The 27,675-nt window shown below is 39.9% G+C and overlaps 1 protein-coding gene across 1 annotated transcript in view; it reads left to right on the top strand.

Annotated features, from left to right (window-relative positions):
• The window catches only part of gcn1 (GCN1 activator of EIF2AK4), a 63,475-nt gene that overhangs the window by 21,627 nt on the left and 14,173 nt on the right, over positions 1–27,675 (top strand). The window contains exons 25-49 of the mRNA XM_057831853.1: positions 4,266–4,444; positions 5,440–5,520; positions 5,692–5,835; positions 6,009–6,133; positions 7,902–8,091; positions 9,428–9,498; positions 9,640–9,805; positions 11,847–12,041; positions 12,230–12,476; positions 12,597–12,718; positions 12,819–12,933; positions 13,021–13,200; positions 15,105–15,325; positions 15,392–15,460; positions 15,545–15,683; positions 15,758–15,954; positions 18,406–18,548; positions 18,632–18,749; positions 18,837–19,052; positions 19,145–19,309; positions 19,415–19,576; positions 19,665–19,757; positions 19,835–19,978; positions 26,717–26,986; positions 27,072–27,185. Coding sequence (XP_057687836.1) covers positions 4,266–4,444; positions 5,440–5,520; positions 5,692–5,835; positions 6,009–6,133; positions 7,902–8,091; positions 9,428–9,498; positions 9,640–9,805; positions 11,847–12,041; positions 12,230–12,476; positions 12,597–12,718; positions 12,819–12,933; positions 13,021–13,200; positions 15,105–15,325; positions 15,392–15,460; positions 15,545–15,683; positions 15,758–15,954; positions 18,406–18,548; positions 18,632–18,749; positions 18,837–19,052; positions 19,145–19,309; positions 19,415–19,576; positions 19,665–19,757; positions 19,835–19,978; positions 26,717–26,986; positions 27,072–27,185 — 3,866 coding nt within the window. The remainder of the gene's footprint in view (positions 1–4,265; positions 4,445–5,439; positions 5,521–5,691; positions 5,836–6,008; positions 6,134–7,901; positions 8,092–9,427; positions 9,499–9,639; positions 9,806–11,846; positions 12,042–12,229; positions 12,477–12,596; positions 12,719–12,818; positions 12,934–13,020; positions 13,201–15,104; positions 15,326–15,391; positions 15,461–15,544; positions 15,684–15,757; positions 15,955–18,405; positions 18,549–18,631; positions 18,750–18,836; positions 19,053–19,144; positions 19,310–19,414; positions 19,577–19,664; positions 19,758–19,834; positions 19,979–26,716; positions 26,987–27,071; positions 27,186–27,675) is intronic.

Genomic DNA, 27,675 nt, shown 5'->3' with positions numbered 1-27,675 from the left:
CCCAGGCCTGGCTCCAGAGGAGGGCCCCGGTAACCCGCGTCCGGGCAAGGGAAACTTGGATCCTGTAATTTTCTCCATCATAAGGGGTCTTGTGAGAAAAATTGAATCATGAGATCCAAACAAAGAACTAACAATAAAGAGAGAAAGCTGTTTAAAATTTCAATGTAAACTTGTGCATTTATTGAAGATTTAACCACAGCCATCTCCCCATTGCCTTTGCCTGACATGCGGCCCCATATCATCAAGGACTGAGAGAATTTTGATGTCTTCTTCAGGCAGTCATCTTTGTAAATCTCACTGGAATAGCACCAAACCAAAGTTCCAGCATCATTACTTTGTCCAATGCAGATTCTTGACTCTTGACAAGAGATTAGATTTTAGACAGCTTTCTTATCCCTTCAATTGAAAATATGTTTGTCATTTTCCAACATGACAATGCATCATACCACAGAGCTAAAACTGCTAAAGCATTCCTTGGAGGATGACTCATCCAGTCAATGTCATGGCCTACAAATAGCCCAGATCTCAACCCTATTGAAAACCTGTGGTGGAAATTGAAAAAAAAAAAGGGCTATAGCAGTACTTCTCAAATAGTGGGGCGCGCCCCCCTAGGGGGGGCGCAGAGCGATGCCAGGGGGGGCGCATGTGTCCTCGGGGAACATGCTTTTTTTTTTTTTTTTTTTTTTTTTTTGGCCGTACTGGAATAACGTGTACTTGCACATCCACTCAGTGGGTGGCAGTGGCGCTCTCATTTACAGAGTGCGTTCAGTATTTTTGAACTAAGGAAGAGCACTCAGCACACAGAAAACAGATATGAAGAGCAGTGCGCCGCCGCCGTTTTCGAAAGCCGTTTTCCGACCGGACTCACTCACGCAGCGACCCACGGTCTTGTCGGGTTCTCACGTCGCCGCCCGAGAAGTGCCATTTTCGGCTTGGGATCGTCACGTCGACCGCCCTCACCTACGGTTCTACCTCGGCCGCCGAGAATGTGCCTTTTTCGTGCCATTTCCTTTTAGCTTTGACTTTTAATACAGTGTGTGATGAGGAAAGACCACTGTTTACTGTGTCCAAAAATATTTATAGCGGACAGCCAGAAGCCAAATCAATTAAGACGCCACTTAAAGACATTCGACCCCAATCTCATTGATAAGCCGCTTGATTGTTTTTCAGCGAAAACGTGCCGAATATTGCCAACAGTCGTCCTGCTTTGTCAGTGTTATATCAGTAAACCAGTGAGCATAGATCGCATGCTCATTGCAAAATAACTCCACACCATTGCAAAGGAGGTAATACTGAGTGTGAGCAACAAAAATAAAAACTGTCCTTCTGTCCAAGGACACTCTTTTTTTCTTTTATTCACTTTTGTTTTTTTCGGTCAAATTTTTTGGCATATTATCCTCATGAGTGAATGTTTCTAATCAATTCGAATTTGTTATTATTTACTGATTTTATTACATTTTATTTTTCTGTATCAAATGGTCAAAAATGTACCTTGAGTGTATTTTTACAGTTTGAACGTTGACTTTTTTTTTTTTTTTTAATTCAGGCAAATTGATGCTCGTCAAGTCTTTGTTACAAACAAAACAACGTTAATAAAGTTATACTTTATTATAAGTTGATCTATGTTACTTTTTTTCTTTATTAGAAAAAAAGGACACAGTGTTAGGCAGATGCGTATTTATGATAGTAATTTTATAGACAAATGATACTATTTACAGTGGCGGCAGATAGTTTGGGGGGGCGCGAAACATTTACGTCTTGCTTGGGGGGGGGCGTAACAGAAAATACAGTGCCTTGCAAAAGTATTCGGCCCCCTTGAACCTTGCAACCTTTCGCCACATTTCAGGCTTCAAACATAAAGATATAAAATTTTATTTTTTTGTCAAGAATCAACAACAAGTGGGACACAATCGTGAAGTGGAACAAAATTTATTGGATAATTTCAACTTTTTTAACAAATAAAAAACTGAAAAGTGGTGCGTGCAATATTATTCGGCCCCCTTGCGTTAATACTTTGTAGCGCCACCTTTTGCTCCAATTACAGCTGCAAGTCGCTTGGGTTATGTTTCTATCAGTTTTGCACATCGAGAGACTGACATTCTTGCCCATTTTTCCTTGCAAAACAGCTCGAGCTCAGTGAGGTTGGATGGAGAGTGTTTGTGAACAGCAGTCTTCAGCTCTTTCCACAGATTCTCCATTGGATTCAGGTCTGGACTTTGACTTGGCCATTCTAACACCTGGATACGTTTATATTTGAACCATTCCATTGTAGATTTGGCTTTATGTTTTGGATCATTGTCCTGTTGGAAGATAAATCTCCGTCCCAGTCTCAGGTCTTGTGCAGATACCAACAGGTTTTCTTCCAGAATGTTCCTGTATTTGGCTGCATCCGTCTTCCCGTCAATTTTAACCATCTTCCCTGTCCCTGCTGAAGAAAATCAGGCCCAAACCATGATGCTACCACCACCATGTTTGACAGTGGGGATGGTGTGTTCAGGGTGATGAGCTGTGTTGCTTTTACGCCAAACATATCGTTTTGCATTGTGGCCAAAAAGTTCAATTTTGGTTTCATCTGAGCAGAGCACCTTCTTCCACATGTTTGGTGTGTCTCCCAGGTGGCTTGTGGCAAACTTTAAACGAGACTTTTTATGGATATCTTTGAGAAATGGCTTTCTTCTTGCCACTCTTCCATAAAGGCCAGATTTGTGCAGTGTACGACTGATTGTTGTCCTATGGACAGACTCTCCCACCTCAGCTGTAGATCTCTGCAGTTCATCCAGAGTGATCATGGGCCTCTTGGCTGCATCTCTGATCAGTTTTCTCCTTGTTTGAGAAGAAAGTTTGGAAGGACGGCCGGGTCTTGGTAGATTTGCAGTGGTCTGATGCTCCTTCCATTTCAATATGATGGCTTGCACAGTGCTCCTTGAGATGTTTAAAGCTTGGGAAATCTTTTTGTATCCAAATCCGGCTTTAAACTTCTCCACAACAGTATCTCGGACCTGCCTGGTGTGTTCCTTGGTTTTCATAATGCTCTCTGCACTTTAAACAGAACCCTGAGACTATCACAGAGCAGGTGCATTTATACGGAGACTTCATTACACACAGGTAGATTCTATTTATCATCATCGGTCATTTAGGACAACACTGGATCATTCAGAGATCCTCACTGAACTTCTGGAGTGAGTTTGCTGCACTGAAAGTAAAGGGGCCGAATAATATTGCACGCCCCACTTTTCATTTTTTTATTTGTTAAAAAAGTTTAAATGATCCAATAAATGTTGTTTCACTTCACGATTGTGTCCCACTAGTTGTTGATTCTTGACAAAAAAATTAAATTTCATATCTTTATGTTTGAAGCCTGAAATGTGGCGAAAGGTTGCAAGATTCAAGGGGGCCGAATACTTTTGCAAGGCACTGTAATTGAGAAGCACTGGGCTATAGCAAGGCTCCGACCTGCAAGGATAATCTGGCAACCGCAATCAAAGAGAATTGGCATCAAATTGATGAAGAATACTCATCAAGTCCATGCCTCAGAGACTACAAGCTGTCATAAAAGCCAGAGGTGGTGCTACTAAATACAAGAGTAGAGATGTTTTAATTGTTATTTCTTTGTTTCTCATTCCATATTTTTTTCCTTAGAATGGAGTGATTCCTTATATATTTCCCTGCACTTGCTCTATGAAAGTAAAATTTACTCACCACCACAATGTTTTTTATTCATTTCTTTTAGTGTTTCTGGATGCTAAAGAGTTGCACTTTTGAACTAATTCATTATTTTTTCAAGCTTTTTATCTGAGTTTATTCTACATGATAAAGAGTGCTCATCCGAGACTGGTGATTCCATACTTTTTGCAAAGGGGTTGTACCTGTATACCATGCCTAAAACAATGAAAACTAATTAAAAAGAAATCAACTTTAGACTGTTATTGGCAACCACGAACAGAGAAAGGGTATTTGGTTTTATTAATTTTGATTTAATTAATGAATATATAATAGATGGCAATAAACAAGTAATGACATTACGTTTTAACTGTTTGAGTTGATACTCAATTTGGCCATTCGAGGGTGGGACAAGAGAAAATTGCCCATAGCCAAATAGTAACTAATCACCTGTGACAAATGTTGCATTTAAAATCAACTCCACAATACAGAATGGTCTTTAAATGAGGCATAGGATTTGTAACATGCCATGATTTTAGCAGTTCCCATTTTCATGTTGTTGGCATTGTTGTCGTTTTTTTTTTTTTTTTTTTTTTCTTCCCCAGGTGTGACCCCACTATCTGCTCCTGCCTTTTGCTACTGCTTTCCTTTCCTCAATGCCACACTCAAGAGGTCCTCAGGCAGTACAGAGGAGACGGAGAGTTTAATGACTAGATCTTTGCAAATCATCCATGAACATTGTCAGCTTCGTACTCAGACAGATGAGACGAATGTCATAGATGAGGTATCTTTTCATACTTCAGTTTTGCTTATTATGTATTTTCTCTGTTCACTATCCGTTGACAGGGCTTGAGGCTGATCTGTAGGGGGCCTATTTTTTAAAAAATCACTTAAAATTCAAATATTTTCAAAACCAAAGCTGCTACTGACCTAAAAACAAAACATGCACCTCCCTTAGGCATACACTATATGAGTCTCCATGAGCAGCGACGTAAAAAAATGCAGTCGTTCCATAATAAAATCCAGATTATTTTTTATATAAGTAAAGTTACTCTATTGTTTATGAATACAACATGGCGACCATCACAAAAACAAAGAGCTTTTTAAGTTGAAAATTCTTGTAAATGAATGCGTCCATCCCGAAATTTCTATAGCTATGAACATTAAACAATCTAGAATCTTGGTTAAAAGCAAATAACCGGGCCGTTATCATTCATTTTACGTAAATATTTCGAGCTAAAATGATGCTGTTGTGTATGGATACAACATGGCGGCCATCACAAAAGAGCTTTTTAAGTTGAAAGTTCTTGTAAGTAAATATGTAAATCCCAGAATTTCTATTGATATGAACATAAAACAGTCTAGATTCTTGGTTAAAAGCAACAAAACAAAAAAAAGGCAGTTATCATTCATTTTACGTAAATATTTCAAACTAAAGGTAAGCCAATTTTTCCCTGTTCATTTTTTTCCACAATGTTTCAAAGTGCATCCATGGTGTTATTTCATATAATAATTACCTTGAATCATTAACCAAATCACTCTTAAGGCACTCCTGCCTGCTTGTATGCAGTAAAACTATCGTCCTTTTTAACCTAAATCCGGCGTTTGAACACAGCGTATGTTCGAGTTCATAGCAGTGAAAGCTGCACGGCTCTCTGCCCGGCAAGGGAAGGCGTGGCACAATGTCTCTAGGAGCTTTCTAGTCAACTGATGGTGAAGTCTATGTCTATATTATAAATTTATTATTACTATTTAAAAAAAAAAAAAAAATCTTTTCAGAATGGCCCTGAACTGCTTCCTCGTGTCAACATGCTACTGCTGCTGACCAGAATTATTTCCACAGCCACACCTAGACTTCAGGTAACTTTCCCAATTGTAGCATCGCCTTGCCAGATTCAAAATAATGTATGTATTGATAGACAGTTTTCAGGTCATAGGAAGCATAACCTGTCCTTAAATCAAGATGTCTTGGTGTTTTCTAGTGCAGTGCGAGCAGCACATTTTGTGACATCCTAATAAAACTCTTTTCAGGTGTTGGCGTCTCAGTGTCTAACAACTCTGTGTGGCAGTGCCGGAGGAGGCGAGGGCTGCACTGTAGCAGAGCAGCCAGAGATAGATGTCCTGCTCAACGCCCTACTTTCACCTTGCTTCTCTGTTCGTGATGCTGCTCTAAGAGTGAGTTTCCCATATCTGAATTCCTTTTGTAGTTGTTTAAAGTTGAACTTCACTTTGAGTAAAAGTATCTTCATGCATTCACAGGAAAACCCACAAGAATGGGGAAAAAGACACAAAAATTAATCGATACATTTATCTATTCTGTATGTTCCTTTTTCAACTTTGGTTTGCAGGGGTTGTTGGAGATGGAGTTTGCTTTGCCGACAGACAGTACAGAGCAGAGTGGGTTGAGTTTACTGCGTAGGCTCTGGGTCGCTAGGTTTGATGTCGAAGAGGAAGGACGAGCCTTTGCTGAAAAGTATGTCTTATGCTTTGTTTTCTTACTCCTGAAGTCAAGGGCGCTTTCACACTAGCACTGTTTGGCCCGTTTTAAACGGACCAAAGTTCTTTTTCTCAGATAGTCTGCTTCGTTTTGTTAATGTCAATGCGCATCCAAACTCTAGTTCAGATCAAACAAACGAACTCTGGTCAGCTCAAAAGTCGTGGGTCTCGGTACACTTTAAGTGCACCATGCTTCGCTTGTGAATGCAACCGGAGCGTGGTGCGCTTTTGCGACTTTATGTGCAGCGTCACAGTGTGGAACTTTGATGCTACACGCAGTGCATCCTTGGAAGCGATAGTACAGCGCGCACGCTATTCAAAATTAGGGATGCAACGATACAGTTAAGTCAGGGTTCGGTATGATTTTCGATACGAGGGACACTATTTTTCATTCGATTCAATACATTTACAGTTCGCTTGGTATAGAGTGGGGAGGAAGCAACCCTGCCATTGGCTGAGTGGCAACTTAATTTATGCTACGTTACGTGCAGTGTGACAACACCACTCTGTGACGCTGCACGCTCCCTCTCCACACAGGAGAAGGTTTTTCCTCTTCTATTTGTCCATTCAATGAATGCGTCTTTCGTCCACGTGATGCTTCTTCGAAAGTTCAGTTGGTGCAGTGTGAATGCTGAACGTTTTCAACTAGTCATTTGCAAATGTTGTAGCGAGGTAGCGCTCAAACCGGACCCTGGTCCTCTTGGTGTAATGTGAAAGCGCCCTAAAAACCTTCTTTGGCGATTTAGAAGTATTCACCAGAGAATGTAGTATATAGTCAGGGGTGCACATAATTTTTTTGCCCAGGTTCTCAGAGGAGGATCTGGAGATGTGACTTGGTCCTCATTGAGCTTGAGAGCCGACCTGCCTGATGCGATAAATTTATGACAAGCTTTACTTAGAGCCAATTAACTTAAATTAATTATATTAACAATTAATGCCTGATTAACATCAACTGGCACAACAAAATTGCCATTACTTTGAAGTGAAATGTAAAGAAATAAAAAGCACCAATTCAAAATAAAGGGCATTATGCGGCTCCCACATTAACTCCAAGCCTTTTTAAAAGTGGGATGTCCTCCTCATAAGACCTCATTGAACGTGCATGTTTAGCTTTGTAAAATGCGAGCAAAAACACGTTTGTCAGTGCATGTCGCTGTTCATTACCTTTATTCCGCCACTTGTCCATAGGGCGAGCGGGGTCCTGTTTGACATCGATAGTTTGCTTAATTGCCACATGCTCTGTTTTTTTCGTGCTTTTCAAAGTTTGGATGGCTGAAATTCTTTGACCCTACATAAAATGCGCTGCTCTTATCGGCGACATTGGGATTCTCACAGCACATTTTGTACCGCATTTCCGTGCGAGCATCATTTGCTTCTAGCCATGGTACCTCCTACTTTTCAGCAAAAGTCCTTTTTTTCGGTAGCTCCGGTGACGTCTCTGTCGTCTGTCTGTCTTTTGACGGGGGTGGGGGAACACGGAAGTAATTACTCAGTGTGGCCTGCCTCTTTGACATTTTGAGAAGTTATTTTCTCATGTCCGCCGCAAATACGGTGGTCAGCCATCGGTACGCAAAAGCGTATGGAAGTCGTTGAGGGCCAGCGCCTTTGTCTACGTCCGGTACGCATGCGCGCATGAGGACCACTTATGTGCACCCCTGTATATAGTAATGTTGCCTATTGTTCAATAAGGTATTTGAATATGGAATTTGTGGAACCAAAAAGTAAGCCAATTTTGGTCTTCTTAGACTCTGGCAGTCTCTTGATCTGGAGTTGGTTCCAGAGATTTGCTCCTTGCTGATTGGAGACATCACTCACCATGAAGAGGCTGTTCGTTCTGCTGCGGCTGAGGCACTGTCAAGTGCTGTCTCCCAGTATAAAGACCAATCTGCTCCGGTCCTTGGACAACTAACTGAACTCTACCACCAAAAACTTTATGTAAGAGCCACCACTATACCGATTATTATGCCGACAAACTTAAGTCCCAGAGGCCAGATGCGGCCCGCCATATCATTAGCATGGCCCACAAACGGTACATCATTTGCGTCGACTTCATGTTTCTCACTAAAATTTACAATTTCCTGAATGAAAGATTAAGGACTAGAAATCGGAGAATATTTACAAAAGCCATATTATTCATTTATTAACTAAATGAAAACAGAATTTAAACAAATTAAAACAATGAATATGTTGGCTTTTTTCCCCTATGTAATTAAAAAACAAAAACAAATGATAAAGAAAATATTCAATGGTTTTTCCCTTTTGATTAAAATTTAAAAAGAAAAATAGATATTTCGTCTTAACTCATTTATTGCCATTGACACCGTCAAATGCACCCAGTGAGTTGTATCACACACCCCCTCCCCAAGTCATACCCTTGTCTTTAATGTCTTCTCTCTTGATTGTCGATCTCTTTTAATGGCAGTCAATGAGTTAACATTAGGGCTACAGCTATTGATTATTTTAGTAGTCGATTAATCGATGAACTAGTTAGTTCGAATAACAGTAATCGAATAAGTAACAGAGAAAATTAAAATACAAGAGCTGGACCGTAAACGGTATAAAAAAAAACATATCTGGTTCTAAGTACAATAAAAGAACAATTGGCTAACTTACTGTATATAGCAAAAGTCTGCTAGCTTAAATGCTAACTTTTTTTTTATAATGCTCTTAACACATGGTTCAAACACATAATCCCACAAAAAACGGCTAAATACACCAATAAACTAAATTACGAATGTGTTAAAAAAACATGACCTCAATCAAAAGCTTATGTTGGTCTTAACAGGTAGCAGCTGGATTTACCCATGTGAAATGAGTTATGTCATATTCACTGCCGCCACTAGAGGGCTGCCATCAATAAAACTAAATGTGAAAAATAAAACTAAATGTAACACTTTTAAAACAAACCATTACAACACTGCTTTAATTAAACGATTACTCGAAGCAGCAAACTTTCTATTTTTTTTTTTTTTTTTCTAATCGAATTACTCGAGTTAATCAATTAATCGCTGCAGTACTAAGATGCTCAAAGGGCAATTTTTAAGGTAACAATGTCTCCCCCAAAAAATTGATCAACTATCAATATAATTGTTGATTCGTTTGTTAATCCGTTAGTTGTCGATTGATTGTTGGTTGGTAGACATAATGGCCCTCCAAAGAAAATAAAAACTACAATTTGGCGTGCGATAAGGATGAGTTTGACACCCCTGGTTGAAGAGGTTTATCCGTCAATGCTGTTCAATCAATAAATATTCTTCAACTTTTATTGAAGAGACCACCCCCTGTGCTGGATACCTTGGGCAGGGTCATCTCTGAATCACCACCGGATCAATGGGAAGCAAGGTAGGAGAAAAGAAAAAGTTAAATTCATTAGCGTAATGATCCAATGTGTAGAAATTGAGCAGACCAACTCACGTCCATACAGTTTGCGCTGAGTTTTTATTTTTATTTATTTATTCATTTTTTTGCCATTTACCGCTACAGGTGTGGCATTGCCCTTACTCTGAACAAGCTGTCCCAGTATTTGGACGAATCCCAGGTGACTCCTCTCTTCCTCTTCTTTGTTCCCGACGCTCTGAATGACCGTCACGCTGACGTCCGGCGTTGCATGTTGGAGGCAGCTCTGTCAGCCCTCAACACTCATGGAAAGGTGTGATTTGCATTTCTTTTCACTATCTTCTCATACATTAACTGCAAAAAATAGAAATTACTATTAGTCATGCTTGCTAAAGATTTTAAGTGGAGGTAAATCGAATTCTTCAGTTCTCTTAAGTAACTTGTTATTCAGAGTACTTCTAACTTATCAAGTCAATCTTGTGAACGTGAGCAGTAATGTCACAGATTACTTGAAAAAATTTAATTACTGATTATAGATAACGCCTCAAAAAAGTAATCTAGTTACTGTTTACTTTTTTATTATTATTAAAGTAACGACCGTAAGTTACTTTAAAAGTTATCAGTTACTTTTTAACAATTTTTCTACCTTTGCTGCCTCAACATAAGAATGACAACAGAAAAATGTCATTGCATGTAATTAACTTTCCAATAACTGAATTTAAAAGGGAAGATCAGAATTTTTCACATGAGGCTTAATCTTCGAGTTAGCGGGGGTTTGATTAGTCGATGGAGTTGATTTCAACCACCATTGACTCGCGCTAGCTTAGCCACTTCGAAGCCCTGAAACTAACAAATAACTGACAGACTGCATGGAATTTGTTCAAATCAACTCCAATGACTAATTAAACTCCCGCTAAATCAAAGATTAAGCCTGATGTAAAAAAATCTGAACTTTGGGTTGGGATTTAGAGGTTAGGGCTAACAGCATATCAGTGCCAATGTTAAACGATGCAAATTGACTGCACAATAATCAACAACACACAAATGAACGGCGCAGTGCAAAAAAACCACAAAGGTAGGGGCGTGCGCTATTGCGCGCGCACAACCTGGAAGTACACAGTACACACACAGGGTCAATTTGGACACAAAATGTGAGGGCAACTAAGCACTTTACACTCAGTCGGACTTACAACACATCCTAAAGATGCTACACGAACACGTCACCTCATGGCATAAATGTGCAACACAAATATTGTAAACCACTGGTGTCAAACTGATTCCATAAAGGGCCAAGTGGGTGCAGGTTTTCTTTCCAACCAATGAAGAGGACACCTTTTGACGAATCTGATCTCTTACATGTGTAATCAGTTAAACTTTGTCAGGTGCTGCTTGTTTCAACAGAAAATTCATTGGTTAAACTATTTGTGCTGTATCGGTTGGAACAACATCCAGCACCCACTTGGCCCTTTGTGGAATTGGTTTGACACCTATGACGTAAACAATGCTCGCCGACTACACGCCGTTGCAACGGCAAAGCTACGAAATGGCCACGCAAGTAGCGGCTCCAACTTATCGCTGGAACCCTCCAGAATGAAGGAAAAGTACTAACGTTCATTCACGGACGCACACAGATCAACATTCCCTCGCTCATTTTAATAGGTGGCTGCACTCGGCTTGAATGTGCTCCCGCGATCCCCACGCCTTACTCAGTCCCAAAACACTTTGCGCGTGTGACTTGAGACCACAACGGGAAGTAACAATTAGCGGTTACCATGGAAACGAAGACGAAGTGGGAACCTTTTTAACATTTTCCATTCAAAATGCATTACATTATGAGGCAGCGGCAAAATAGTAACGCACACACATAAAGGAAACTAAATTTAATCAGATTACTGGTTTGGAAAAATGAACGCGTTTGATTGCTCGTTACTGGAAAAAACGTAATCTGATTACAATTACTGACAACACTGAACGAGAGTAACTGAGTTGAAAGAACTTGGTGTATGTTGGCCACACTCATGTATCGCTTTCTAGTAAACTGAAAGAGCGCTGGTATGCTAGCTGTCAGCCTTGAAGTTTAACTCAGTTGTCTGCGCGCAATGCTTCCACGGTAACAGCGTGGCTTCGATCCCTAGTTTGAGCAAAATCTTTCGTATTTAAGTTGAACTCTAATTTACATATAAGGACGAGTTCAAACTACTTAAACTAAAGTCCTATTTACTTCAGAAGATTAACTTGTTTTATTGAGTTTTTTGAGAATTTCAAGCTCAACCAACTTTTTTTTCTTAAATCAAATGTGTCTTTATTGAAACACTCGGCATTTCATGAGTGTCTGTACATGATATCTGTTACAGGACAATGTTAGCTCCCTGCTACCTGTGTTTGAGGAGTTCCTAAAAAATGCTCCCCAGGACGCAAGTTATGACTCTGTCCGTCAGAGCGTTGTCATTCTAATGGGCTCCCTGGCCAAACATTTGGACAAAAATGACCCCAAGGTCAAACCTATTGTGGCCAAGCTTATCACTGCCCTTTCTACGCCATCTCAGCAGGTAAAAAACTCTCAATGTTTTGCTAAAGAAATGATTTTTTTGCCTGGATTTAGTTTTGCTCCAAAGAAAAGTAACAGGGAGCAATTATCTTACGTAATCGTCATATGTAGCATCACAAGAAATAATTCTATAATCACTTAGTAACCTATAAATTTACAAAAATGTTTTTGTTGCATTTTCTCATGTAGGTTCAGGAATCAGTGGCTAGCTGTTTACCTCCTCTAGTGCCTGCTATCAAAGAAGATGCTGCAGGGATAGTACGGAATCTGCTGCAGCTGCTGCTAGAGAGTGACAAGTATGCTGAGAGAAAGGGGGCTGCCTATGGGTTGGCTGGCCTGGTCAAAGGACTTGGTATTCTGGCTCTGAAGCAGCAGGAGATTATGGCAACTTTGACTGACGCCATTCAGGATAAGAAAAACTTCAGACGAAGAGAAGGTGGGTGATTTCCACGGAATTAAACAAGACAAACTGCCAAGATGTGTCAATCTACTCCTTGTAAAAAAAAAAAAAAAAATCAAGCTTGTTCAAAATTTTAATGAGTGATGTCTCTTCTAGGAGCACTTTTTGCTTTTGAGATGCTGTGCAACATGTTGGGCAAACTTTTTGAGCCATATGTTGTCCATGTGCTGCCACATCTCCTACTTTGCTTTGGAGATGGAAATCAATATGTGAGAGAGGTGAGATAGAAAATCAATTCCTTCAAGTGCTTTTCTCCCCAAAATTAATTCTGCAATACATGGAATATCATGTAAATGATACCTTGTCCCACTACACTAGGCAGCGGATGACTGTGCTAAAGCAGTGATGAGAAACTTGAGTGCTCATGGTGTGAAACTAGTTCTTCCTTCTTTGCTGGTTGCCCTGGAAGAGGAGTCTTGGCGGACTAAAGCAGGTCTGCACAAGACAACTCCAAACCATGCCACGAGGTGTGTTGAAGGCAGACATTTTCACATACAATTTTCTAACTCTGCTTTTCTAGGCTCTGTAGAATTGCTTGGTGCCATGGCTTTCTGCGCACCAAAGCAGTTATCATCTTGCCTACCAAGCATTGTTCCCAAATTGACTGAAGTGTTGACAGACTCCCATGTGAAGGTGCAGAAAGCTGGTCAGCAGGCTCTCAGACAAATTGGCTCAGTCATCCGAAATCCTGAAATTCTTGGTAAGATTTCTTACTCTTTTAAAAACTGCTTGATGAAGCAAGTCTAAAATAAACATCAATTAAACTATCATATGAGAGGGATGTTGGAATTGGACCTTTTAGCCAGATTGCTGGAATCACGCCAGCCAAACCGCCGGAACCGTGCTAGCGCAGTTCCAACGACCCGGGCTGGCAGTGCCCTGACAACCCGGCCTAAAGGCCAAACTCCGCGCGTTCACCTTACTTCTAACCTCTTGTACTGACTCCATTTCAAAAGCTGAAAAAGGGCTTCAGAACATAAGTTGACAATTTATTCCAAGTCGACAGCAATCACACAGCAAAGCAAACCAGCAAATTGATCCAGTCAAGGAGGAAAGCTGGCTCCAGGGTCTCAAACAACAAGTACACAAAAATGTTCCTGAGAAAAGACAGCGCTAGCTAACGAATTCAGTCTTTTGACGGCTCGGGTGAGACGGGTCTTCAAACTCTCAGCCGTGGAGTCTCATTGTTATCAGGCGTTCCTTGTGGCAAGACAGGATGTCCTGCCACTGTTCTGGACTGTCCATTGTTGGCACCCAGCAGAGCTGATGGCGGGATTTGGTGGTCCAACCCAAGCCCACATGGCTTGTAGATGTTTTGGCCATCACCTGCTTGTCTTGGTCTGTCAGCGTCAAGCTCACTCAGTCAGCTGCACGACGCGCACGTTGGGCTTCCGTCATCGGCAGGCATCCTGTATCTGTAATGGCCTTATCTGCCCATTGTTTTGGTGCTGCAAATTCCAATCACTCCAAGTCGAACTACTCATAATATCAAATCTATTCTACTTCCTTTCTTAAACTATGATTTAAATGCTATTTATTTTATATTGGGTGTGTTAGAGTAATACAGACAAACAGTAAATATGGGAAAGAATGCTATTCCCTTCAGGGATATAGAAATAGTAATGATAGTAGGGACAGGGAAATAGTAATAATAGTGCTCACTTACTTGAGGATTTAGTTTTTGGTTGGTTGTTAATGCGAAGGGCTACTAATTTTCTAATTTATACAGTATGCTTCTGAAGCTGCTTCAGGTCCATGCGAATTTATTGAGCTATTTTTTTATAGTAAAAAATGTAACGCGATTATGATTCAGTGTCTAGTCTGGTGTAACATTTCAGAAGTTTTACTTGGTTTTGCCAAAAAAAAAAAAAAAAAAACAGATTTGCAAATGTCTTAGTTATTAAACAAAAATGTAATTGTTGAGAGGTTAAATCAGACAGTTACCAATGTAATAATTGATTAGTTGTCAGTTAATGGATCATTTTTATTTCACTTGTAATGTAGTTCTTTAGGTTGATTTTCCTGCCTGTAAATATTAAAATGACACCCAAGAATGTTGAAATTGAGTGTCTAGCTATAACTTTATGAATCATTTTGGATTTGATTTTACTCTTGTCATAGTATTGATTTTTTTACCCTTTAAACAACAACAACTTAATCTCATAAAGACCTGGCGTCCACATACATGGGCATCATGTTTTAGGTCAGGCAGGCTACAGTATTGACATTTGGTGAACATTTGCGGTCTTAATTATAATTTTATATACAATAGATAATCTTATTTTAAATCATTGCTTTAATTTTTCTGAATAAATGCAATAAATTAATAAAAAAGTCGATTAAAAACCCATTAATGAAATGAACATTCATGAAAACAGAAACATAATTTGAATGTAAAAAAAAAAAAATCTTTGTACTTAACTCATTAACTGTCATTCACAATGATATACGTCCAATTCATTTAAACTGGGAAGATTGGCTGTAAATGCTCATCTTTCGATGCCATTGACGGCACTAGTTTTCAAAATGCAAATGTGATTGGTAGCCAATGAGTTAAATGAGCACTAAAACTAAGGTTAATATCTGTGAATATCCCTTTCCCAGCTATAACGCCTATCCTGCTCGATGCTCTCACTGATCCTTCCCGGAGGACCCAAACATGTCTTCAAACACTTTTGGACACCAAATTTGTGCACTTCATCGATGCTCCTTCCCTTGCCCTTATCATGCCCATTGTCCAGAGAGCTTTCCAGGATCGTTCCACTGACACTCGCAAGATGGCCGCTCAAATCATTGGCAATATGTACTCCCTTACTGACCAGAAGGTATGGTTGTCAGAATACAGCAGTGAAAACATTTTGATGGTGTACTAATCCTATGTTCCGTTATAGGATCTGTCACCATACCTGCCCAGTGTCATTCCTGGACTTAAGACTTCCTTGTTGGACCCTGTGCCAGAGGTGAGATCAGTGCTATACAAATACTTCTGCAGTAGTTTGTGTGTTTATCTATCTTAGGCTAATAATGTAGCTCCTTCTCTTCAGGTGCGGACAGTGTCGGCCAAAGCCCTGGGTGCAATGGTGAAGGGAATGGGTGAATCCTGCTTTGATGACCTTCTGCCGTGGCTCATGGAGACACTGGCCTCTGAGCAGAGCTCAGTTGATCGTTCCGGGGCTGCCCAAGGTCACTAACATTTGTCATCATTTCTGCTATTCATTGAAAAATGATTGCTGACATTACAATTTCAATGTATTTAGGACTGGCTGAGGTGATGGCTGGGCTTGGCGTTGAGAAGCTGGACAAACTGATGCCAGATGTGGTGCAAACTGCGAGTAAAGTGGATATAGCCTCCCATGTTAGAGATGGTTACATCATGATGTTCATCTATCTGCCTCTCACATTTGGAGACAAATTTACTCCCTACGTTGGGCCCATCATCCCTTGCATTCTGAAGGTATTTACTTTGCTGGTTTGAATCTTTGGTCATTAGATGCAGCCAGTAGTGTGATTATTATGTCATATTTCCCAAAGATTGAAATGAAATCATGAATCGTGACTTAATTTTGTTTCAGTCAAGTGTTCCTAAAGAAATTGTATGCGTGCAGATGGTGCTCAAACAAGTAAAATGTGAAAAGAAGTATTGAAATCTGAAATATGGAGCTGTGCAAATCATTATAACACCATTAAAAAATAAACACGGGGAGTTATTTAAAACCAATGATGATTACCCAATCATCTGCAATATGCAATTTTCCTGATTAGGGGTGCACACAATTTTCTGGCCGATAACCAATTTTTGGCAAGCTTGCCTTGTCGAGTTCGAATTTTGCTGATCCCGATTTTTTTCATATCAATTTCATTGCAAATTTTATCACGGAAACAAAGCTATTTTCTCAGTTGCACATGCAGTAGTTCACTAACTAATAAATGAAAAGTTAAACACCTTTCTTTCTAAACTCAGAAATGATATCTTCCTTCAAAATAAAATGCAGCAGCATTTTGCTTTACAAAAAATTCCCTAGGTATGAGGAAATTAATACATTCATTTTCTGGATCAACAAACTACAAAATTATATCAGGTCTCTAAGTCTTTATTATTTTCATAATATCTTGTTACAATCTTGATGGAGCAATATAAATGTAAGCCAAATGTGAGCATCCACGAAACAACAGGTATTACCTGACTGAATTCAAACATTGCAGTACTTCTCAAATAGTGGGGCGCGCCCCCCCAAGGGGGCGCAGAGCGATGCCTGGGGTGGCGCGTGTGACCTCGGGGAACATGTTTTTTTTTTTTTTTTTTTTTTTGCCGTACTAGAATAAAGTGTACTTGCACATCCACTCAGTTGGTGGCAGTGGCGCTCTCATTTTCAAAGTGCGCACAGTATTTTTGAAGTAAGCAAGAGCACACGGAAGAGACTCATGAAGAGCTGGAGAGCTGTGCGCCGTTTTCGAAAGCCGTTTTCCGGCCGGACTCACGCAGCGACCCACTGTCTTCTCCGGTTCTCACGTGACCGCCCGAGAAGTGCCATTTTCGGCTTGGGATCGTCACCACGACCGCCCTCACCTACGGTTCTCCCTCGGCCGCCGAGAATGCGCTTTTTTCGGGCCGTTTGCCTTTTGGCTTTGACATTTAATACAGTGGTAGACGAGGAAAGACCACTGTTTACTGTGTCTAAAAATGATTATAGCGGACAGCCGGAAGCCAAATCAAGTAAGACGCCACTTAAAGACATTAGACCCCAATCTCATTGATAAGCCGCTTGGTTGTTTTTCAGCGAAAACGTGCCGAATATTGCCAACAATCGTCCCGCTTTGTCAGTGTTATATCAGTAAACCAGTGAGCACTGTTAGCATGCTCGGTGCAATATAACCCCACATCATTGCAAACTGGAAGTGACACTGGGAGCAGCGAAAATAAAAACTGTTCTTCTGTCCAATTACACTTTTTTTTTTTCTTCTTCTTCTATTCAGTTTTGTTTTTTCGGTCAAATTTTTTGGCATATTGTCCTCATGAGTTAATGTTTCTAATCAGTTTAAATTTGTTATTATTTACTGATTTTATTTTTCAGTATCAAATGGTCAAAAATGTACCTTGAGTGTATTTTTACAGTTTGGATATGACTTTTTTCTTTTTTTTTTTTTTTTTAATTCAGGCAAATTGATGCGCGTTGTCTTTTCTGTTACAAACAAAACAATGTTAATAAAGTTATACTTTATAAGTTGATTTATTATTTTCCCTAATAGAAAAAAAAGGATACAATGTGAGGCAGAGGTGTACTTATAATAGTAATATTATAGACAAATGATACTATTTACAGTGACGGCAGAGTTTGGGAGGGCGCGAAACATTTACGTCTTCCTAGGGGGGGCGTAACAGAAAATAATTGAGAAGCACTGCATTAAGACAAGACTGTAATGAGGTCATCCAGTGCTTGAAAAACAATTACCACAAAATGACTATATGGAATGTCAATACAAATTCCACTCCATCCCAAATTAACAGCAAAAGAGCAACAGATGTTAGAATCATAAACACGTAAATACCTTACAAGTACCCTTATATCCTCACATTAATGACCATGACCGATCAAACGCTAACAGTCTACCATGGTTAACTGATCTTAGATGCGATAGGCAGAAAAGATGGGTTATATTCTTAGTGATCTACAGATCACCGATCCCTAAAGATTTATTAAATTGGCCTCAATCCCATCGGTGCACCTTGAATTAATCATCTGTTAATTTTGCATTAACATATGTAAAACCTTTGTGCCTTAACTTCACTATATGCTAATACGGATACGTTTCATTCTGTTTTAAAACTATTGAATAATGAATGTAGATTTGCATTTAGCATTCTTATTTGATAAATTATCCTAACATCTGTGGTCCGATTCTCCAGGCATTAGCTGATGAAAATGAGTATGTAAGAGACACGGCACTACGAGCTGGTCAACGCATCATAAGCATGTATGCAGAGACTGCAATTGCACTCCTACTTCCTGAACTAGAGCAGGGGCTGTTTGATGACCTCTGGAGAATCAGGTAAGCAAGACATACTCTTTAACTTGTGTTAGGTTGAGGTAGCGTCAATATTTGTTTAACATATTTGTGGTGCTGCTTTACAGATTCAGTTCTGTTCAGCTGCTTGGAGATCTGCTGTTCCATATCTCTGGAGTGACAGGAAAGATGACCACAGAGACTGCATCGGAGGATGACAATTTTGGTACTGCTGCTTCAAATAAAGTAAGAACATTCAATTAAAACGGTTCATTGTTTTTGGTCATAGATTCATGTTCACATTGAACTTATCTTAATTGTTTCACTTTTCAGGCTATCATATCAGCTCTCGGGGCTGAGCGCCGCAATCGTGTACTTTCTGGCCTTTATATGGGACGCTCTGACACCCAGCTGGTAGTTCGCCAGGCATCTCTTCATGTATGGAAGATAGTGGTGTCCAACACGCCACGAACCCTTCGAGAAATCCTCCCAACCCTCTTCAGCCTCCTACTCGGCTTCTTGGCCTCTACCTGCCCTGATAAGAGAACGGTACATATTTTTTTTTATTTTGGCATTTTTCTTACCTTTGCACTTGATTAGGGCTTTTTGTTATTGTTTCTACTCCATCTGTGCTTTTTCAGATCGCTGCCCGTACACTGGGTGACCTAGTGAGAAAGCTGGGTGAGAAGATTCTTCCAGAAATTATTCCCATCCTAGAGCAGGGTCTACGTTCTGACAAGAGTGATGAAAGACAGGGCGTGTGCATCGGCCTCAGTGAGATCATGAAGTCAACCAGCAAAGATGCGGTTAGTCACAACTGCCCACCATTACTTCCTAACTGACATGTACAATCTTTTTCTCTCAAAATCATGACTACTAAACCTATTTGACTCATTTATATTGTTCTATAGGTGCTTGTCTTCTCCGAGTCTCTGGTCCCAACGGTGAGGAAAGCTCTTTGTGACCCTCTGGAAGAAGTCAGAGAGGCTGCAGCCAAAACATTTGAGCAGCTTCATGTAACCATTGGTCACCAAGCGCTTGATGACATTCTACCTACACTGCTGAAACAGCTTGTGAGTCTCTAACATGTCAATAATCCACTCAACATTAAGAGTAAACTTGGTTGGAGTTGATACCATTCTGTGCTAAATATTTTCCCAGGATGACGAGGACACAGCTGATTTTGCTTTAGATGGACTGAAGCAAGTGATGGCAGTCAAAAGTCGATCGGTGCTCCCCTATTTGGTGCCAAAGGTAACCACTGATGATGGTAACAATCAAATGAAAAATACAATAATTGTGACACACCAAACCAAATCTTGTGGTCCTAGCTCACAGCTCCTCCTGTGAATACTCGTGTGTTGGCCTTCCTCTCTGCTGTGGCCGGTGATGCTCTGACCCGCCACCTCGGCGTTATTCTACCTGCTCTTCTTTCCTCACTTAAAGAAAAACTAGGAACAGAAGATGAACCACAGGTAATACTTCTTCAGTTATCTTTGTGAGACATATGAAAACATGCCATTTAGCAATCTGAAAATCATATCGTAAAAGTATTGTGTTTAAGACTTGCTTGGTTTAAGTGTACCACTAGCATCTCAGGCTGTCTTATTTTGTTGATTGTCTTGCTCGTATTGGGTCACTTACTGTTGATTTTGGGGCAATTTTTTGTCACTTCCTGTTAGGCCTAAACGATATTGGGAAAAACCTAACGATTTTTGGGAGGTTTGGGAAATATTGCGATATTAAAACTGGAAGAGTTTTCACCTGATAACTTGAAGAGCTCTATTTGGGATAGACCTGAATGATATTACAAAAAATTAACATTGCGATATACACTGATGGCCAAAAGTATTGACACCCGTGCAATTCTGTCGGCTAATGCTCAATTTCTCCCAGAAAATAATTTGCAATTACAAATGCTTTGGTAGTAATTAGGGCCCGAGCACTAAGCGTGCGAAGGCCCTATTGTTTTGCAAAGGATTATTATTATTTTTTTATTTTTTATTTTTATTTTTCAGGGCAAATGAAAACGGCCAATTTGGAGGCCTGAACATGCACGAAAAGTCACCAAAATTTGCACATACGTCCGGAAAATTGTAAATTTCGATAATTTTGCAACGTTGCAAAAAAATATAACAAAATGGCTCAGTGGCGCCCCCTTGAAATTTTAAAATTGGCCTATAACATTAGGGTCTGTCAGCGTAGAGCAATGAAATTTGGGGGGTCTATACCTTGTCCAAAACCGCTCCAAAAAAGCATTTACACGCATATTCCAAACCCAACAGGAAATCGGTTATTTTGGATCAAATATGAAATTTTTATCGATTTACAGGGTGCACATTTGAGACCTTTTCGCCGAGGGAGTTAGTTGGATCATCTTCAAAATTGGTGAGACTGTTCAGGAGACATATGAGATCTTAAGTTTCTAAAATGGTGTGTTTTCATTCACGGGTCTGACCTGGGCGTGGTGCCAAAGTCGGCCATTTTTTCGGCAAAACACCGAATTCAGTAAATGGCTAATAATTCCTTGACACAACTTTCAATCTTTTTCATATCTGCCATGTATATGCGGTATCCCACCCTTAACACGAGTGCATTGAAATATTACCCATTAGGTCTAGCGCCCCCTAGTGAGAACAGGAAATGCCTTTTTTTACGAGACAGGTTCCTCCTTCAAGGGAAAAAAATCTGTTGACCTCAAACCTGCATCAGGGGAGCCTTAAGACCTGTGTTCAGATGCCTGATGAAAAATATTGAGGTTTCGTTGAGGCGGAGGGGTCCAAACAGGAAAGTGAAAATGAACTTCAACAATTTGTCACGCAAAAAACTTTGAACAGTCATAACTCGGCAGATATACAACATATCTGCGCCAAACTTCCCGTGTTTGTTGAGAGTCATACCCTGAAGGTTCTTGTAGGGGTCATTTGCATCAACTCTACAGTGCCAACTAGTGGCGACAGAAAGAAGTTTTAAAAAAGGCCTTTCCTATTGGGTTTTTTCAACATAGAGCAAGGAAATTTGGGGAGTAGATACCTTATGCAAAACTGCTCCAAAAAGTCTCTTGCACCCATATTCCAAATCCAACAGGAAATCGGGTATTTTGGATCGAATGTGAAATTTTCATGGGTTCACAGTAGGAGTTTACATTTGGAGGCTTGAATATTCACAAAAACTCGTAAAAATTTGCACATACATGCGGCTTTAGATAACGTTCGATAATCTTGCAATGTTACGAAAAAAATGTAGCAAAATGCCTCAGTGGCGCCCCCTTGAATTTTTCAAAAAGGCGTTTCCTATTAGGTTTTTTTAACAGAGAGTGATGAAATTTGGGGAGTCGATACCTTGTGCAAAACTGCTCCAAAAAGTCTCTTGCACCCGTATTCCAAATCCAACAGGAAATCGGGTATTTTTGATCGAATGTGAAATTTTTATCGGTTCACAGTAGGAGTTTACATTTGGAGGCTTGAACATGCATAAAAACTCACCAAAATTTGCACATACATGCGGCTTTGGATAACGTTCGATAATCTTGCAACGTTACGAAAAAATTTAACAAAATGGCTCAGTGGCGCCCCCTTGAAATTTTCAAAAAGGTCTCTCCATTTAGGTTTTTCTAACATAGAGTGATGAAATTTGGAGAGTCAAAACTTTGTGCAAAACTGCTCCAAAAAGTCTCTTGCACACACATTCCAAATCCTACAGGAAATCGGGTATTTTGGATTGAATGTGAACTTTTTATCGATTTACAGTGTGCACATTTTACACCTTGGCACCTAGGGAATTAGTTTGATCATTCTCAAAATTGGTGAGACTGTTCATGAGGCATATGAAATCTTAAGTTATAAAAATGGTGTGTTTTCATTCATGGGCCTGACCTGGGCGGGGCGCCAAATTCTTCCATTTTTTCGCCAAAACACCGAATTCGGAAAATGACTGATAACTCCCTCATACAACGTTCAATCTATTTTAAATCTGGCATGTGTGTGAGGTATACCAGCCTGAGCAGGACTGGATTGAAAATTTACCATTTGTGCCTGGCGCCTCCTAGTGGGAACAGGAAATGCCCTTTTTTACGGGACACACTCCTCCTCTAAAGGGAAAAAATCAATCTACCTCAAACCTGCATAAGGGAAACCTTAAGACCTGTCTTCAGGTGCCTGATGAAAAATATTGAAGTTTCGTTGAAGCGGAGGGGTCCAAACAGGAAAGTGAAAATGACTGTCAACAATTTTTCTCTCCAAAAACTTTAAACAGTCATAACTCGGCAGATATACAAGATATCTGCGCCAAACTTCCCGTGCTTGTTGAGAGTCATACCCTGAAGGGCCTTGTAGGGGTCATTTGCATCAACCCTACAGCGCCAACTAGTGGCGATAGAAAGTCACTCGTTTTTCCAAAACATGTCCAGTTCTTTTCATGTTGGTCATTGTAGTTTCAAGACCTATTAAAATACTTTTTTACGGCCCATGTCCACGTGTCTCTGTCTGTTGCCGTGACGACCCTTTGTTCGCCATTTAAAGGAAATATTTTTTTTCAGAGACTCAGGGAGCTTATAGAGCCACAATAGTTGGCACACTTGGTCGAATTGGCCCAGTTAGAAGATTAATTTTGGTTTTGAATAAGGGCTTGGCTGCACAGCTCAGTAGTGGCTCCTTTTTTGTAGTACTCTCTCCAATAGGGGTTTTTATCTCTTGGGTGTGGGAATGTAAATAGGCGACTTTCGAGCATGTTAGGTTCTAATGAGATGATTAGAGAGGAGGATCTGCCACCACCCTGACCTGCACACAGTCCGAGTTGCGTGACGTCCGAGTTGCGCTAGATTGCGAGGGCCCGTTCAGTCCTGCTTGCAGGCCTAGTATCTTCATTTATTTTGCTTGCAATGAAAAAACCCAAAACATAATGAATTTTTTTTTAATCATTATCATTTTACACAAAACTCCAAAAATGGGCTGAACAAAAGTATTGGAACCCTCAGCTAGAGCTGGGCGGTAAACCGAAAATTTACCGTCACCGAAATTCTTCACGATGACCGACGTAATTTTGACCATGTCGGTAAATTCGGTAAATTAATAAAACAAGAAAATAGTCTTTTCATCCCGCTTTGACTCTGTGTTGTTCGTCTATGCTCATTCCCCTTTAAGAAAGCAGTGAATGTACTTACGTAGGGAGTCACGTGATCATCAGGAAGCCAATCAAACAGAAGCCCGGTAAGCTAACGCTAGCAGCTAATGCTACAAGCAAAACGTGATGGAGTGTGGCTTAAGGGAGGTTCGCCAAACTTTCACCCGACATTTAATAGACTCTTGGTGGCATCCAGACGGGCTTTCACCAGCTGTCCTCCCTTGTTCTCACAATTTCCGGAGATGGTGCTTTCAGTGCTTTCTACCGGTAGCCAGGCCACAGGCTAACGCTAGCCGCTAACGCTAGCGGCCGCTAGCGGCTAACGCAACAAATGAACGTGATGGAACCGGATAGCGGCTCAAACCTTGTCGAAACGGCTGAATTTAATGAGTGGATTGGGCATGGACTGCCTCTAGCAATTGCTATGTCACGTTATTTTGTATCTGACTGTGTGTGATTTCTCTGATAGCTTTTGTGATGGTAAAGCATTCAGCATAAAGCACAAATGGCCCCAGCTATTTTTCTGTATGTGTTTAATTCTGTGTCATTATTGCTATCATAAAATCTTAAGTGTTTCATTTGCAGAAGATCAATATAGCTTTAATGTGTGTCTGTCTGTCTGTCTGTCTGTTTGGGGGTTCATGTATGTGTGCATTTATTAAAAAATGCACTGGGGGGGGGGCCCTGAAACCATAAAGTAAACACTTGTATTGAATAATTATGTCACAGCAGCCATTAACAATAAATTGTCTTTTTGAAGTGTACTGTTCGAGCTGCAAGTCATTTGTGTTACAATGACATGTTTGCACAGGCATATCGATTTTGACAATGTACATTGTTCAAGCCATACACTCTGTTATAAATGCTCATACTTGAATTCTTATTGTTTACAATTCATTTGTATAAACCTAATGTCCAGACTGCATGTACATTTGTTAAATATATCAAATTGAATGCTGGTAACTAAATCAACAAGAAACTGTTAATCTGTATTTCATGCATTGATTCAGATTTTCAAATTATATAACAGTCCGCTTGGACGACTTTATCGTCATTTATCGTTATCGAGATAAATCTGCTCCATTTATCGTGATACATGTTTAAGGCCATATCGCCCACCCCTACCCTCAGCCTAATACTTGTTAGCACAACTTTTAGACAAAATAACTGCGAACAACCACTTCCGGTATCCATCAATGAGTTTCTTACAATGCTCTGCTTGAATTTTAGACCATTCTTCTTTAGCCAACTGCTCCAGGCCTCTGAAATTTGAAGGGTGCCTTCTCCAAACTGCCATTTTCAAATCTCTCCACAGTGCCAGAGGAAGCAAAGCAACCCCAAAACATCAGGGAACCTTCGTCATGTTTGACTGTGGGGTCGTGTTACTTTCTTTGAAGGCCTCATATTTTTTCCCCATGCAAACTCGATGTTGATGCCTTTTCCAAAAAAGCTCTACTTCTGTTTCATCTGAACAGAGAACATTCTTCCATAACGTTTTTGACTTTCTCTGGCTTTTTTATGTCTCTGGGTCAAAAGTGGGGCCTTCCTGGGTATCCTACCATAGAGTCCCTTTTCATTGAGACGCCGACGGATAGTACGGATTGACATTGTTGTAGCCTCGACAGCTTGAACTTGTTTGTATGTTAGTCGAGGTTCTTTATCCACCATCCGCACAATCTTTTGTTGAAATCACTCGTCAATTTTTCTTTTCCGTCCACATTTAGGGAGGTTAGCCATAGTGCCATGGGCTTTACACTTATTGATGACACTGCGCACAGTAGACAGAGGAATATTCAGGTCTTTGGAGATGGACTTGTAGCCATGAGATTGCCCATGCTTCCACACAATTTTGCTTCTCAAGTCGTCAGACAATTCTTTGGTCTTTCTTTTCTCCATGCTCAATGTGGTACACACCAGGACACAGGACAGAGGTTGAGTCAACTTTAATCAATTTTAGCTGGCTGCAAGTGTGATTTAGTTATTGCCACCGCCTGTTATGTGCCACAGGTAAGTAACAGGTGCTGTTAATTACACAAATTAGAGAAGCATCACAAGATTTTTCAAAGGGTGCCAATACTTTTGTCCGGCCAATTTTGGGATTGATGATTTTTTTGTTTTTTTACATTTTCTTTTGTGTTTTTTCATTGCAAGTTAAAATAAATGAAGATATTACTACCAAAGCATTTGTAGTTGCAATCATTTTCTGGGAGAAATTGAGCATTCTATTTCATTCCTCCTGACTGCCAGAGGGTGGTGCTTAGCACCTGGATATTTGCATGGGTGCCAATACTTTTGGCCAGCAGTGTAATATATTGCCATGGTTCCACACTTACTTTTTGTATTGGTTGCACTGGTTGGTTTTTAATTTAAAAACACGATTCTTTACACCACGTTCCGATCCTCTGAAAAATGGCGCGATCGGCCCAATTTCCGATCACGCGATTGGATCGGGGACATCCCTGATTTATATCATGCTGTTTAATCCTGGCTTGCTGTATATAAAAAGGATCCAGGATCTGCGCACTTGTTGTTTTATGAAGTAAAACAAAAGTTTATATGTTAAAAAAACAAACAAAAATTGCACGTCCTGCGATGTGACTATTTGGCATGCGCGCATTGCGATGGCGATGTTCAAATGATATATTGTGCAGGGCTACTTCCCGTTCATTTTGTGTCACTGGCTGTTTATTTATTTGCTAAAAAATGAATAGGACACATGGCAAAGAAAACATTCGTGATAAAAAGCTTTGACTGACATTTGACCGTTATGCATTTGACCAAAACATTTTTGGCAGCCATTAAAACTGCCGTGCAGTTCACACTATGAGAACACATAGTGTGTATTTTGGAGAGGCTAAATGGGGCATGTTTATCCAAAGATATTTGATGTAAAATATAGTCACGATGGGAGAAGTCAGTTTCACTATATTTAACATTTATACAACCTAAAAAATATTTAAATTTACAAAATATGTGAACTTATGAATGTTTTATTGCCATAATTCTACTCTAATTATTTTTACAGATTCAACTGGTAGTGTTTTGTTTCTGTTTTTTTACATTGCTAATAGATGTTATTCCCTTGGCATTAGGAATTATGCAGTTGTCAAACAGTAATCCTCTCCGTGGACGATGAAGTGGGCCAGCGCATCATCATAGATGATCTGTTAGAGGCAACTCGAAGCTCCGACTCTGGCCTCAGGCAGGCCGCCGTTACCATCCTCAATGCCTACTTTGCCCGCACACGCCTGGACTATAGTGCCCATACGCGCAACTTGCTGTCAGGCCTCATCCGCCTCCTCAGTGACACTAATCCAGAGATTCTATCTCAGAGTTGGGACACAATCAATTCAATCACTAAGGTGGGTTCATGTAATTGAATGATTCCAATATATTCTGCTTCTGGGACCATATGTGAGCTCACTGGGTTTGTTGGTTTGTTCAAAGAAACTTGACGCAAGCAGCCAGCTGGCATTGATTGATGACCTTCATCGAGACATTAGATCAGCAGTTGCAGATGCAAAGGGTCAATACTTACCTGGTTTCTGTCTGCCGAAAAAGGTAAGACTTGTTTTCTCTTGGTATTGCAAATGATATATAGACAGTCGGGCTACCACAATGAATCGACTGTCAAATGAACTTATGACTATTTTGATAGTTGATTAATCGTTTACAGATAATGTTGCCCTAAAAAGTATCGCAATACTAATTTTTTTTTTAGGCTTTTAATATTTTTTTTCTCTATTATTTGCACTTTGAATTAAAAAAAAGAAAAAAGTTCAATTGTTTTTTATGAACCAAAGAATTTTTTTTAAATTAGAAAAACAATTTTTGTTCTGTTTACTTTTCAAAATTTTCTAACACAAAAAGATGAAAGAAAATACTTCCTTCTTTTTTTTAAAATTCATTTAAAAAATGTATTAAAACATTGAGTTCTGTAGTCCTCAAAGAAATGATTTGTCTCTATAACGAATCAATATGAGATGTATACTTCTGCGCTGAACAACAATGAGCATAGTATAACAAATGACCTGCTTTTTATTGCCAATTA

The sequence above is a fragment of the Corythoichthys intestinalis genome, chromosome 3 (genome assembly GCF_030265065.1).
Source record: "Corythoichthys intestinalis isolate RoL2023-P3 chromosome 3, ASM3026506v1, whole genome shotgun sequence".
Lineage (NCBI taxonomy): Eukaryota > Metazoa > Chordata > Actinopteri > Syngnathiformes > Syngnathidae > Corythoichthys > Corythoichthys intestinalis.
This window is presented reverse-complemented; position numbering and strand designations above follow the sequence as displayed.